At 26.5% G+C, this 16825-nt stretch overlaps 1 protein-coding gene across 1 annotated transcript; it reads right to left on the bottom strand.

The window, feature by feature from the left end:
* Positions 1 to 9559: 9559 nt before the first annotated feature.
* On the bottom strand, positions 9560 to 16286 carry LOC105154682 (uncharacterized). Its single transcript, XM_011070361.2, has 5 exons — positions 16037 to 16286; positions 15641 to 15803; positions 15483 to 15551; positions 10220 to 10446; positions 9560 to 9987 (listed from the first exon to the last, which is right to left on the bottom strand). Exons 1-5 carry the CDS (start codon positions 16233 to 16235, stop codon positions 9824 to 9826), a joined length of 822 nt encoding a protein of 273 aa, XP_011068663.2. The 5' UTR covers positions 16236 to 16286; the 3' UTR covers positions 9560 to 9823.
* Between the last annotated feature and the right edge of the window lie 539 nt (positions 16287 to 16825).

Below are 16825 nucleotides of genomic sequence, written 5' to 3'. Positions count from 1 at the left end.
TCCGATTTTTATTTTCATAAGGGTCTTTTTTCCACAAAATTTCATCAGAGAAGCACAGTTCGCCACACAAATCATCTCAACGTAATCCCATCTTATTTAATTTTTCATCTAACTTTAATTAGGTTCCGAAATATCAGTATAGACATATTAAATCAAATATTTTATACATATTTACAATTGAGCAACAGATCAAAATTCTGTTAAAGTCTGAAAATAATTTGCAAATCTTATTGGGTTGGGGAAAAAGTTTCTTCATAAAAAGTTTCTTTTTTAATTCAAAATTGTTTATACAATATCTTCGTCAAAAATCTCTACTTTCGAAAGGTTACAATATTTTATGAGTTTGATAATTTATATTTAAAAAACTACTGCTGAAAAAGATGAAAACTTTTCTTTTCACTTTAGGGGTCTTTTACGTGCCCAAAAAAAAGTTAGGAAAATTTTCGACTACGTATCCTGAAAGTTTGAAGCTTCCTCTACAAAATAATTTTTAAAAAATTTCTATTTCTGATTTCATGTTCCTGAATTATTCGTGAATTAAATAAAGGAGCATTCTGACTTCGATTACTCATAACTCCACTTGTTTACCACTTTTAGTGTGCCATTATGTAGTATTATATATGGTATTATATATAGTATAATATAACTTAGGAATAAGATTCAATCTTAAGGATATGTGGCTGATTGTGAACCGAAAATTTGAATTGTGATTTGTTAATTTCACGTAATTCAAAAATATGTTAGATATTAGCTGCATTCAGCAAAAAAAGCTTTGCAACTCTTACACGATTCTTTAATATGATTTGTTTATACATTTAATCCAGAAAGGACTAAAGGTAAGATCAATCACATCAAAGAATTTTACAACTTTTGCAAAACGCCATCAGAACAAATGTTCATAGTGGCACGAATTTAAAAATTCAAACAACTTATATAACTTAAACTCGTTAAAAATGAACAAAATTTCTATTTAAAAAAAGATTTTTAAAATTTACTTTCTCCACTTTTGAAATCGCTATGTTTTAATTTCTCTAAATTTTTACATATATATAATAAAATTACAAGAAAATGGAAAAAGTGAAAGATTTTCTTTTTACATCTTTGTGCATCAGTCACATAAATATAATAAAAGATGCAAAAAATTTTCCCTACAAAACCATTTTTTTCAAAATGTTTTTTACGATTTTTTCCCTAGCAGCACAATTTATTGATGAAACGTTGGTTAAACTTTGGTACATTGGGAACATGTTGAGTCAATGTTGCATCGATAATTGTGCTGCCAAGGTTGTTATTGAGTTATCGCGGATTAAATAAAAAGAACATTTTGACTTTGATTATTCTTAACTTTAATCATCGTACTGTAATTAAAGAAATATATTCTTAGAATTGAAACTTTGCCCTATTCAAATGATAATTACAAAATTTTTTGAAGAATATGTAGACATGATTCTAATGTTTGTAATGCTATTTTTGTTCCGATTCAATATAACTTTTTTTTTATACATTCATTTACTTGCATTCTACAGCCAGATCTTTCCATATATTTTTTATTAATATATTTTACTTACTTCTTGTTTCTAATTTCCTTTCTCCTTTTATATTCTGATATTGAGAAAAATTTCTACTTTTTTCAATAAAAATAAACGAATTATCCTACCAAAATATAACAAATGGATATTTACGATCATTTTCATCGGAAAAAATCCAACCAAACGTCAATGGAAATAAATCGGTTGGAATGTCCGATAAAAAATATTCGATCGTTATTTTTCAGACGGATAATCCAATAATATAATCTTCCGATCGATTGTCTATACGCATATATTTCTGAATCGGAAATTTGTCATTAAATAAGAGCGGATTATCCGCTCAAATTATCTAATAAAATCGAATACTTTCGATCATTTTTCGATCGAACAATATCATGGATTAAATTAGTCTGTATATACAATAAACAATAAGCTGTCTCCTTATACTTAATAGGAATTAATATATTAAATTTAAAATAGTTTCTACCAAATATATAGTATATATAAGCAACGGAGAGAATATTTCATTGTATATAAAATCGTGTAATCCATGAAATTAGATTGAAAAATGATGGAAAAAATTCTATTTTATCAGATAATTTATTCCAAAACGATCAGATAGTTTTCTTTTTTTAATTATGACGCCCTGTGATGAGATATATGATCAGATGAGATATATATGACGTTAATTTTTTAGTACGAAATTTGTTACTTTGGTTATAGATTAACTTGTGATAACGGAACGCATTCAAAGTATCAAAATCTCGTACTCTAATAAATTAAACGCATATCAGGAATGAACTAAAAAATGAAAATCGCATTAATAAGATAAGACACAATAACAAGAAACAATAAATTATGCAAAATAAATTATTAAAATATATATAGACTGATGAACAAAATATTGCACCAACATTAAAATTATATCATATATTGGAAAGGATGTATTGCAAAATTCAGTACATTTATTAAAACTATTACAGTGTGGTAAAGTATAAAACTAGATACATTACAAAATTCAGTTTGACATTTACGACTATTACAATATGATAATGATAATTTAATAAAAATTCTTGTGTTAATATTAATGCAAAATTAGTATAAAATTAAAATATAATATGCACTATATATTAAAAAAGATAGATCACACTTTCAAAACGCTTGTGTTACAATTAATGATTAGTTTTTATTTCTATAAATGTATAACCATTTACATTCAACCGTTCTATGAGTAAAGCTGAATTCGAAAAAGTGTTTCAACCGTTCTGTACAAGGTGCTTTCGTAACCTACACATCAGTAAGGGTTGCCTATCTGCCCATGGACACGCTTTATTGATAATGACAAATAAAATTAGATCGCGAGAGAGAGAGAGAGAGAAAGAGAGAGAGAGAGAGAGAGAGAGAGAGAGAGAGTCCGGCAGGAAATGAGACAAGAGAAATTGAATTTTATTCTGATATAGTGTAAAATTCAATAATATTATATAAAATATGTATTTAATAATACAAATAATATCTGACTTAATCTAACATAAAGGACATTTAATAAATATTTAAAAAAATATATAATTATAAATATTTATAATTATGAAGCAAATATTTTTGTCTTAAAATGTCTATAAAATAAATATTTGTTTTATAATTACAAAGAAATGCAAAACGATCTATTTCGCATAAGGCATGAAGAATAGTATATGTCGGAACGCATACGAAGTATAGTATACATATATCGAGATAGCGAGAAGAACGGTTCAAGTCACATGAAATTAAAGAAAAGATTATATAGAGTAATATATTTTTTTCTCAAGCAGTGTCCTTATTACAGAGGGTGTCTTTAAAAAAATATCATTAAAAATAACTCATTATTTAATGATTTAATTAAAAAATGTGTAAGGGGAACGGTTTCGAAAGGATATATTTTGGTCACGTTGTTACCCTCCTAGATGAAGTGTCAAAAAGTCTATGAAGTTCTCCTCCACTTTTTTTTTATAGAATTATACGATTTTTTTTTTACATATTCTTCAAATTATTCTGCATATAGGATAACTCTGATATATTTAGGGTAACTCTGATGTACGCCGTACTTAACAAAAACTTAATTAATTATTAAGTATTATTTACTAATTTTAAGGTAAATGAATATCAGTAAAAACTTTGTACTGTCTACTACTACGAAGAAAATATTAGAAATCCAAAAATACTTACCTCTCATATTGAAAAAAGAATTTTTTGAAACCCTTACATTTTTGCCATAAGTCCCATAGAAGAAATATGTGACTACTCATAGGAGAAAGGGGAGAAATGTTACGGCTTATAAAAAAATTTACAAATAATGCTTATAAATAAGACGTAAAATGACACAATAACTTATAAAATATGTTTACAAAGTTTTATTAAGGAATAAGAATGATAAATACGTATATGAAGTATAGATAATAATTACAATTTTCCTATATATATTACAAGTTATTACGTGAGATACATATTTCAGGTAATGTGTTTATTGCATTTAGTGCTCTGAATCCGATCTGAGCACTTTGTATGCTTTGGGCATAAATCCCGCCTGTAAAATGCTGTATACAAACAGGTGAGATATAGACAACAAACTAAACAAAGAATACAAGAACAAAGCACTTGTATTTTGCTGTACAACATACTTTATTATTCCTCTATAGTTATGTATCACGAAATAACCACTAAGGCTATTTCTACAATGTACTCTTTCCTGTTCCTTGCTGTTTGTCTCTTGCCTTTTTGATCAATAAGACAAGAGACAAACAGAAAGAAAGAAAATAAAAAGCACATTGTAGAATTAGCCTAAGTCTTTTATGCGCTCTGCAGTAATCATTTTATGTAGATTATAATTTATGATGACGCTACTTATATTAGAGTGACAAATCGATTCAACTCACATAATTTCATTAATATTAACAGTAAGAAATTAAAATCATAACACAATACTAATATAACATAAAGGCAAGTAACAGAGTAGTTGCGGGAAAATTACCTCCTATTTTTTCTTATGTCTAGTTCTGGACGCAATGAGCGATGAACGACGAGCGATATCCAATAAAAGCTGTGCTTTTTCTCACGTGACGACACAAAGCAAAGCTCTTATTAGATATTACTCATCGCTTATCGCGTCCAGTGTGCAGTAGGCATTAATTCTGCTGCATAAATTCCAGCGGCGTATTTGCCGGAGTTATCCTAAAAGTAGACTACTTTATTCTGACACGTGTTTAAAATGTTAAATATCTATGTTAACTATTAATTTTTTTATAATCTTAACAAGATAAATAATATAACGGCTTAAGGGGATGCTGGAGTATCCTGCTTTACCATTAATTATTAAAGACTCTTTTCTCTTAATTATGTTTATGGATTGAAAAATCCTTCTCCACACGCGTACGCGCGCGCGCGCGCGTATGAAATATTCTGCAAATTATTAGTTTTTCGATATCTCTACTCAATACTTTTAGGATAACTCCGGCAAATACGCCGCTGGAATTTATGCAGCAGAATTAATGCCTACTGCACACTGGACGCGATAAGCGATGAGTAATATCTAATAAGAGCTTTGCTTTGTGTCGTCACGTGAGAAAAAGCACAGCTTTTATTGGATATCGCTCGTCGTTCATCGCTCATTGCGTCCAGAACTAGACATAAGAAAAAATAGGAGGTAATTTTCCCGCAACTACTCTGTTACTTGCCTTTATGTTATATTAGTATTGTGTTATGATTTTAATTTCTTACTGTTAATATTAATGAAATTATGTGAGTTGAATCGATTTGTCACTCTAATATAAGTAGCGTCATCATAAATTATAATCTACATAAAATGATTACTGCAGAACGCATAAAAGACTTAGGCTAATTCTACAATGTGCTTTTTATTTTCTTTCTTTCTGTTTGTCTCTTGTCTTATTGATCAAAAAGGCAAGAGACAAACAGCAAGGAACAGGAAAGAGTACATTGTAGAAATAGCCTTAGTGGTTATTTCGTGATACATAACTATAGAGGAATAATAAAGTATGTTGTACAGCAAAATACAAGTGCTTTGCTCTTGTATTCTTTGTTTAGTTTGTTGTCTATATCTCACCTGTGTGTGTGTGTGTACATATACAAAATATATATATTGAACGCAGCCCACATTGAATGTGTACATAATACAACTGTATTTCTAAGACCCGATTTCATAAATATAAGATTAACTTCAATTCCGGTTTATTTTTTCTTCAATTCTAAAATTGGACAATTTTCCAAAATAAAATTAATCTTACATTTGTGGAACCGAGCTAATACATGTTTTCATCCCTGCTAAGATGGTAATGTAAGAAACGGAAAAAAAATATCGATAATAATTAATCAATCGAATTTCCTGAATTTCCATGATCATATTAACTCAGAGAGTGTAAGCATCTTATATATTGGAAATGAAAACCTGTAATATCGACCTATAATAAGACGATCGAATCTTGAAATAAAATCGAACTATAAATACCGACTAGTAATATTAACTATAATGTTAACACAATATACGTTTTGGAGACAAAATATTTCATAAACAGAATTTTTTTTTTTTATATCTGAGACATTGATTCCACAGTTACTTAATATACTAAATTATCAATGAACCACATCGTTTTATTTTATAAAAATTATACTTAATAAAAAAATCACATGATGTATGTAGGTGCAAAATGTATACAGAAGATTTAGCAATCAAAATTAAAAGTTGGAAGAATACAATTGTAGAAATTTTTTTTAATACTTTATTTAACTTTTTACGTACTGTATTTAATATTTGTTTTTAGCAATAAATGATAAATAGGAGTTAATTTTTTTTAATGAAAATTAACACAATTGATCAACAATTTTTGAATTACAGTAACTCAAAAAGATCTTCGTGACTTAAATATTAGGAGTTATATAAATAGATTACACCAATACATCCTTCAAGTAATTTCATTATACTACGACGTACTTACAGTTTTGATAATTATTTGCGTAATATTAATTTTGACATAATATTTTATCAAAACAATAATTATCTGGCAATATACTTATTTGTCGAATTAAATTTAAAAAGAAAATGATTGATAATAATTGAGAAAAAGATTTTAGCTATTGTATATTTTAAAATATAAATGTGTTCAAAATATTTATTTCTAAATTATAATGTAGAAATGTCGTAATGAAATATTATATATCCGGCATAGTTAAATTTAAAATTTTAGAGTTAAACTGGGTTTTGTGATACATATAAATCTTTTAGAAGTGTGTTTATTGATAATTTGAAAATAATCGGATTATCTTTCCTTGTACATATTTAATTTTTCAACGTGCTGCCGAAGCGCTCTCTACGCAATTATTAATTTTCAATCATTGGATTTATTCTTTGAGTATCATTCTTATACTTTATCACTTTTCTGTACTTCTTTTTTGGTACATTTTTTACTCTTGCATTTAGTTTGGAAACCTTTATTAAAACCGAAATTATCATCAATTAAGAAAACTGATACTTTATAAACATAATTTTAATGTGATAATTAAATGGTATGATATTTCGTGCCCTATTTTCTGTTATTTCTCGAAATTTATTAGATTGATAATGGGGAGTATGATTACAATAAACAGCTAGGATGTAAGATATTTATAATTTCAATTCGACGAACACGAATCTAAGTAAGTCGTGGAGCTAAATGCAAAACTGACGATTATTTATTAAATTAAAATTATTTATTTCAGAAATAATTGCGTGTGATAATATTCAGACTCAATACAATCAGTTTGAAACGATAATAATATCCCCGATCGTTTATTTCATTTATGACTTATGATTTTTGTAGTTGATCATATTATAAATGTTCTTCATAATATCTTTTTTAATGAAAAATATTTTTCTCTTTTCTAAGCCACAAACATTTGAAATGTAATACAATTTATTTTTGTAACATTTCTGTTAATACAAATTGTTAAATGAATTGCAAAGTGTTAGACAATATAATTTGTACAATTTATATAATTTATAAAATATCTTTCTAGTTCCATTAGATAGCATCCTTCACAAATATTATTCAATTTATCAGATTATAAATTATAATTATAAATTATTGTATTACATTAATTTATCGAGAAAATTTGAATATAGCATACGTTTTGAGATCTACTATTTATTTGTATATTGATTTTACTTAATAAAAAAAATTAGTGTTACATAAGATGTATATGCAGAAATATAATAGATGAGAAAACTTGAAACGTTTGATTATGAGAATATTAGAAACATACAAATTATGTTTTAAGATGCAATGTGTACATTAAATTTTTTATTGCATAATTTTATTACGTTATAATTGCGTGTATGCAAAAACATATATAAAATATACATATTATTGAATACGCTCCGCGTCGATTTTAAATGATTTGTTCATCACATCACGAGACAACGGTAATTTACAGTATTTTCATTTATTAAATAAATATGTATAAATATGTTAAATAAATTTGTACATGACAATATTAAAAAATTAAAAAATTATTATTGTAAAAAGAAGGCTTAATATATCAATATTGCATCACGTATCACAACTGTGTATTTACAAATGATATCAGAAATTATTATTTTATATAATTACTTTTTTTTGTAATTAAGATATCAAACAGTTTGAATAATAAATGAATTTGAAGATTACCAATATTTAACTTACGTCATCAGTTTTCTCTTTTTAAAACCTAGAGATTTCATTTATCTTGCCGAATATCGATTGCTGCTTTTAAAATTGTTGTTATTTTGTAATGCGTTCCTTAAAAAAAACGTTAAAGAACGTTAAATGTATACGGAGAATTGGCAACCGTGCTTACTCTGGATGAAATATATTTATTAATGCCTTATATATGTTCTTAGAATTTAGGATCGCTTATAAGTATTTTTAATCAGATTTATTTATCGTGTGTGTAAATATATGCGTTATGCACAAAAAATACTAGAGTGATAAGTATAGACGCATTTCAATTAGTCGTTATTATCGGTTTAAAAGAGACAGGTAGATTGATGCAATGGGTCTCTCCCTCGCTTTCTCTCCCTTTCTCTCTCTCTCTCTCTCTCTCTCTCTCTCTCTCTCTCTCTCTCTCTATTTCTCTTTTTAAAATAATAGTGGGAATACACAGATAAATTGAATTGACCTTCTTATCGTTTTGTTTATTGCATTCCCTATTTGAAGCCAATTAAAAAGAAATTAATACATTTTCACATTGCGTTCTCTTCCTACAGAGCAAAATGCTGAGATCAGTTAAGATAAGTACTTATCATATCATTGCTAATAATATGATATTATTTTGTGCGAAATTAATGTATCAATAAATTTTTAATAAAAATAAAAAATAATTTTGCATGAAATTGCATGCATTGATATATTTCTTTACCGATATATGTGTTTCTTTGAAGAAACCATATAAAATACGTTAAAAAAATAACAACACTATCATTATTTTTGTTTTATTTACTTAATAACAATTCTCCTATTGTCTTCGTGTCACGCTTGTAACGTAGCACCGTGATCTTAAATAATAAAGATTTAAATAACCCGTAAGAAAATACAATAATTGTACAATAAGTACATTTACTGAATTTTCAAGCGAGGTAGTGCGATTTAGAAGCCGGTACGATTTCGGCACTTTATCCTATACTGTAAGATATATTCATCAACCAGAAAATATAAGAAAATTATTGATATCAAGCTATAATTTTGCATAATAAAATAATTTATTTTTTTATAACATTTTTCTGTTAATAAGACAATTCAAATTGCTTCAAATGTTAATATAATTAGTACAAAATATTTCCTTAATTCCATTAGATTATTTTTCACAGATATTATTTGAGTAAATAAGTTATTATAAATCATATTATAAGTCATCACATCATATATTCATATCATATTAATCTTCCGCCAGCAGACGCAGTCTCGCGAGAGACTTGCTAATTAGAATTGTTTACTTTTATCAACTACAAAGAAATGAATAAATGAATATTTATTTCTGTGCTAAACATGTGTTTTTATTTCACCTTCTATATATTTGAAATAATTTACTGCATATTGTAACAAAAAACTGCTTTTCAAACATTTTAAAACAATACCACTCATGGATGACATTTGAGCTTGCGTCCATCGTGCGTGCGAGTATCACAATGTTCGCTGTCTGAGAGCTAATCGGAATTATATACATTCATATTAAATATATATTTAGATATGGCACTTATCGGGAAAACCATTATCCATCTATTTTGCCGACGATTATTGAGTGGTTTTTTTCTTCATATCTTCTACACTCTTTGCAACTATTAATTGCCACATATCGGGATCATTCTTCTTGTACCAGTTCACAACTGAGGACAACATTTTTTTTTGTTTTTCAGTACACTTCTTGCATTGTGTGTGATAAGCTTCGCTGAACATGTCTAAAACCAAAAAGATATTTTTTGAAATTTATTTATTCTAGTAATTGATTTCGCTCCTGATTAAAAAGTTTATTAAGAAATACGATACGATTATCTAAATACGATAGAGAATTAATATAAAAGAAATCTTAAAAATTTTATTCTTTTGAAGTCTTATTATTCAAGATATACTGGAATTATTTATCGCAAATCTTCTCTCACCGTTCACAGGAAATGAGACGAACATAAGTACCTGTAAATGTCTTTTGTATTGGTGTACATGGTCCTGTATTCATGTAGCAATTGAGATATTCTATTCGTTCAGTGTCGTTACGGAGAATAGCGTCCATATCAACTGCATTATCGAATTCGTCAGTATAGTACTCCTCTGCATGAACATACAGTAGTACGTTCATAGCAATGATTAATACGATACGGCTTAACAGAGACATTGTTTCCGCAGTTATGATACTTGATGTACTGAATTATCATTGAATTGTCGTTTTCTTTTATACAAATCTTAATAAAATAACCATGTTTGTACAAATGTAAAATATTTACAGAAAGTCAGAAAATAAAAAACCTTTGAGAGCCGATGTTATTGCAATTACGTTTTATTGCATATAATAATTGAAATAGTCGTTTCGATCCTTTTAGTTTGGATCATTTCAATAAATACATTAATGATAAGACTAAAATATATACAATAATTACCGTTAAATATATAAAATTGAATATTAGATTGTGTATATTTACATATTTGTTCATCGTAATTTGAACTGTGAATAATAACTATTTGAATAAATCAATTCGCATCCATATATCAATGTTCATTAAATTAACAAGTTTATTAAATAATCATTGAATCATTAATGCAAAATTTGATAAATAAGATTAAAATTAAAACTAAATATAATTATTTAAGATTTACACGGCTGTTTGAGTATTGATATATTATGCTATGTTGACAATTCGCTTGTCATGGATCTGATAAAAACATTTGTCACACAATAACACAACTAGACTTTATAGACAATAAAACTAGACAATAAAAACTATGAAAGAGGGAGAAGCATAATATTTTTCGTATTAAAGTGAATTAAAGTAGAATTTTTATAATATACAGAAGCTTTAGCAATTACGATTAATTGCTATTAAAAGTATACAATTCAATGTACAAATTTTTTTTAATACATAATTTATTTTATGTATTATATTTAATGATACTTGTTTTCAACATAAATGATAATTTGGAGTTAATTTTTTTAAGTGAAAATTAACTTAATTCAACAATTTTTTAATTACAGCAACGTAAAAAAATTTTTGTAATTTAAATTTTAGGAGCTACATAAATAGTCTACATCAATATACCCTTCCAGTAATTTCATTATACTACGACCAGTATTTACAATTTTGATAATTACTCGCACAATATTAATTTGGACATAATATTTTATTCAACCAATAACTATCTGCCAATATACTTATTTGTCGAATTAAATTTAAAAAGAAAATGATTATAATAATTGAGAAAAAGATTTTAGCTATTGTATATTTTAAAATATAAATGTGCTCAAAATATTTATTTCTAAATTATAATGTAGAAATATCGTAATGAAATATTATATATCCGGCATAGTTAAATTTAAAATTTTAGAGTTAAACTGGGTTTTGTGGTACATATAAATCTTTTAGAAGTGTGTTTATTGATAATTTGAAAATAATCGGTTTATCTTTCCTTGTACATATTTAATTTTTCAACGTGCTGCCGAAGCGCTCTCTTCGCAATTATTAATTTTCAATCATTGGATTTATTCTTTGAGTATCATTCTTATAATTTACCACTTTTCTGTACCTCTTTTTTGGTACATTTCTTGCTCTTGCATTTAGTTTGGAAACTTTTATTAAATATCCTTAAAACCGAAGTTATCATCAATTAAGGAAATTGATACTTCATAAATATAATTTTAATGTGATAATTAAATGGTATGATATTGCATGTCCTATTTCCTGTTATTTCTCGAAATTTATTAGATTGATAATGGGGGGGATGATTACAATAAACAGCTAGGATGTAAGATATTTATAATTTCAATTCGGCGAACACGAATCTAAGTAAGTCGTGGAGCTAAATGCAAAACTGACAATTATTTATTAAAATAAAATTATTTATTTCAGAAATAATTGCGTGTGATAATATTCAGACTCAATACAATCAGTTTGAAACGTTTATAATATCCCCGATCGTTTATTTCATTTATGACTTATGATTTTTGTAGTTGATCATATTATAAATGTTCTTCATAATATCTTTTTTAATGAAAAATATTTTTCTCTTTTCTAAGCCACAAACATTTGAAATGTAATACAATTTATTTTTGTAACATTTCTGTTAATACAAATTGTTAAATGAATTGCAAAGTGTTAGATAATATAATTTGTATAATTTGTATAATTTATAAAATATCTTTCTAGTTCCATTAGACGGCATCCTTTACAAATATTATTTGATTTATCAGATTATAAATTATAATTATTAATTATTGTATTACATTAATTTATCGAGAAAATTTGAATACAGCATACGTTTTGAGATCTATTATTTATTTGTATTGTCAGCAGTTATGTTTGAGCAGATTTTTTTTCGCATCTTCAAAAGTTCTCGCAATTATTCTATCCCATTTTTCAGGTTCATTCTTCTGAAATCAATATCTTTTTCAATTATTATTTTTTGCTTTTCAGTACATTTCTTGCATTTAGTTTGGAAAGCTTCACTGAATATCTCTAAAACCGAGAAGATTTATGTATATATATATTCTAGTAATTAATTTCATTTCTGATTAATAAGTTTATGCAATCTAAATACGATAGAGAATTAAAGAATAAAAATCAAAAAACCTTTTTTATTTCTGCTGCATTATTTTTTTGTATGACAAATTAATTCAGAAGCAAATTTGTTTTTGTAAAATATTTGTCGCGTACGTCATTGCTTCAAGTTTGCTGAACTTTTTTCAAGTCTTAAAAATTATATATATTTACAATTAAGCAATTTTTATTAAAATAAAGCTTGTAAGTAAATAGAGAATTTTTTGTTTATTCCTGATGTTTAGTTTCAGAAAAATTTATATTTGGCATTGTAAGTGGTTTGCAAACTATATAAATACCTCTACGTTATAAAAAGATCAATTTTGTTTTAACTAAAGAATTCGTTATCAAAGAAAAAGAAAATGATTTGATAATAGTACAGAAATACCCATGAAAAATCTCTGCTGTGGTGTCCTGTTTTTATAAAGCATTGGAATAGTCTTCTATTAAACCTTTATCATTAAAAACTGTTTGAATATCGATATTATCGAATTCATCAGAGTAAAGCTTCTCTTTTGCAAGACCACACATCAGTACGTTTATTGTAGTAACGATCAATGCGATACTTAATCAAGCTATTGCTTCAGTTATAAATGTTATAAGATTTAAGATATTGTTAAATGACTGCAATAAACCGTACATTTCACTTTACATAGATTTTACTTAGTAAAAAAAATTTGTGTTACATAAGATGTATATGCAGAAATATAATAGGTGAGAAAACTTGATATAAACGTTTGATTATGAGAATATTGAAAACATATAAATTATGTATGTTTTAAGATATAATTTGTACATTAAATTTTTTATTATATAATTTTATTACGTTATAATTACGTGTATGCAAAAACATATATAAAATATATATTATTGAATACGCTCCGCGTCGATTTTAAATGATTTGTTCATCACATCACAAGACAACGGTAATTTACAGTATTTTCATTTATTAAATAAATATGTATAAATATGTTATATAAATGTGTACATCATGACAATATTAAAAAATTAAAAAATTATTATTGTGAAAAGAAGGCTTAATATATCAATATTGCATCACGTATCACAACTGTGTATTTACAAATGATATCAGAAATTATTATTTTATATAATTACTTTTTTTTGTAATTAAGATATGAAACAGTTTGAATAATAAATGAATTTGAAGATTACCAATATTTAACTTACGTCATCAGTTTTCTCTTTTTAAAACCTAGAGATTTCATTTATCTTGCCGAATATCGATTGCTGCTTTTAAAATTGTTGTTATTTTGTAATGCGTTCCTTAAAAAAAACGTTAAAGAACGTTAAATGTATACGGAGAATTGGCAACCGTGCTTACTCTGGATGAAATATATTTATTAATGCCTTATATATGTTCTTAGAATTTAGGATCGCTTATAAGTATTTTAAATCAGATTTATTTATCGTGTGTGTAAATATATGCATTATGCACCAAAAATACTATCGGTGGTAAGTATAGATTTCAATTAGTCGTTATTATAAGTTTAAAAGAGAGATGTAGATTGATGCAATTGGTCTCTCCCTCGCTCTCTCTCTCTCTCTCTCTCTCTCTCTCTCTCTCTCTCTCTCTCTCTCTCTATTTCTCTTTTTAAAATAATAGTGGGAATACACACATAAATTGAATTGACTTTCTTATCGTTTTCTTTATTGCATTCCCTATTTGAAGCCAATTAAAAAGAAATTAATACATTTTCACATTGCGTTCTCTTCAAACAGAGCAAAATGCTGAGATCAGTAATGAAAATAAAGCTTAAGATAAGTAATCCATACTTATCATATCATTGCTAATAATTGATATTATTTTGTGCGAAATTAATGTATCACAATATATTTGAAATAAAAATAAAAAAAAATTTTCATGAAATTGCATGCATTGATATATTTCTTATCGATATATGTGTTTCTTAGAAGGAACGATATAAAATACGTTAAAAAAATAGCAACACTATCATTATTTATTGTTTTATTTACTTAATAACAATTCTCCTATTGTCTTCGTGTCACGAGTGTAACGTAGCAGCGTTGCTGCAGCACCGTTTTCTTAAATAATAACGATCTTAAATAATCCGTAAGAAAATATAATAATTGTACCATAAGTACAATAATTGAATTTTCAAGCGAGGTAGTGCGATTTAAAAGCCGGTACGATTTCGGCACTTTATCCTATACTGTAAGATATATTGATCAACCAGAAAATATAAGAAAATTATTGATTCCAAGCTATAATTTTACGCAATAAAATAATTTATTTTTTTATAACATTATTCTGTTAATAAGACAATTCAAATTGTATATAAAATCAAATGTTAATATAATTAGTACAAAATATTTCCTTAATTCCATTAGATTATTTTTCACAGATATTATTTGAGTAAACAAGTTATTATAAATCATATTATAAGTCATCACATCATATATTCATATCATATTAATCTTCTGCCAGCATACGCAGTCTCGCGAGAGACTTGCTAATTAGAGTTGTTTACTTTTTTCAACTACAATGAAATGAATAAATGAATATTTATATCTGTGCTAAGTATGTGTGTTTATTTCACCTTCTATATATTTGAAATAATTTACTACATATTGTAATAAAAAACTGCTTTTCAAACGTTTTAAAGCAATACCACTCTTGGGCCACATTTGACATTGCGTCCATCGTGCGTGCGAGTATCACAATGTCCGTTGTCTGAGAGCTAATCGGAATTATATACATTCATATTAATTATATATTTAGATATAACACGTATCGGGAGAACCATTATCCATCTATTTTGCCGGCGATTATTGAGTGGCTTTCTTCTTCATATCTTCTACACTCTTTGCAAATATTAATTGCCACTTATCTGGATCATTCTTCTTATACCAGTTAATAACTGAGGAGAATAATGTTTTTTGTTTTTTGGTACACTTGTCGCATTTAGTGTGATAAGCTTCGCTGAACATGTCTAAAACCAAAAAGATATTTTTTGAAATTTATTTATTCTAGTAATTGATTTCGCTCCTTTAAATTAAAAAGTTTATAGAAATACGATACGATTATTTAAATACGTTAGAGAATCAATATAAAAAAAATCTTAAAAATTTTATTCTTTTGAAGTCTTATTATTCAAGATATACAGGAATTATTTATCGCAAAACTTCTCTCACCGTTCACAGGAAACGAGACGAACATAAGTACCTGTTAATGTCTTTTGTACTGGTGTACATGGTCCTGTATTCATGTAGCATTTGTGATATTCCATTCGTTCAGTGTCGTTACGGAGATGAGCGTCAATATCAATTGCATTATCAAATTCGTCGTTATAGTATTCCTCTGCATGAACATACAGCAGTACGCTCATAGCAATGATTAATACGATACGGCTTAATTGAGACATTGTTTCCGCAGTTATGATACTTGATGTACTTAATTATCATTGAATTATCGTTTTCTTTTATACAAATCTTAATAAAATAACCATGTTTGTACTGATACAAAATATTTACAGAAAGTCAAAAAGGAATAAAAAAACCTTTGAGAGCCGATGTTATTCCAATTACGTTTTATTGCATATAATATTTGAAATAGTCGTTTCGATCCTTTTAGTTTGGATCATTTCAATAAATACATTAATGATAAGACTAAAATATATACAATAATTACCGTTAAATATATAAAATTGAGTATTAGATTGTGTACATTTACATATTTGTACATCGTAATTTGAACTGGGAATAATAACTATTTGAATAAGTCAATTCGCATCCATATATCAATGTTCATTAAAATAACAAGTTTATTAAATAATCATTGAATCATTAATGCAAAATTTGATAAATAAGATTAAAATTAAAACTAAATATAATTATTTAAAATTTACACGGCTGTTTGAGTATTGATATATTATGCGATGTTGACAATTCGTTTTTCATGGATCTAATAAAAACATTTGTCACACAATAACACAACTAGACTTTTAATAAAAAC

Source organism: Acromyrmex echinatior, chromosome 1 (genome assembly GCF_024713525.1).
Source record: "Acromyrmex echinatior isolate Ae372 chromosome 1, ASM2471352v2, whole genome shotgun sequence".
Taxonomy (NCBI): domain Eukaryota; kingdom Metazoa; phylum Arthropoda; class Insecta; order Hymenoptera; family Formicidae; genus Acromyrmex; species Acromyrmex echinatior.
Note: the sequence above shows the minus strand (reverse complement) of the source record. Positions and strands in the feature narration are given on the sequence as shown.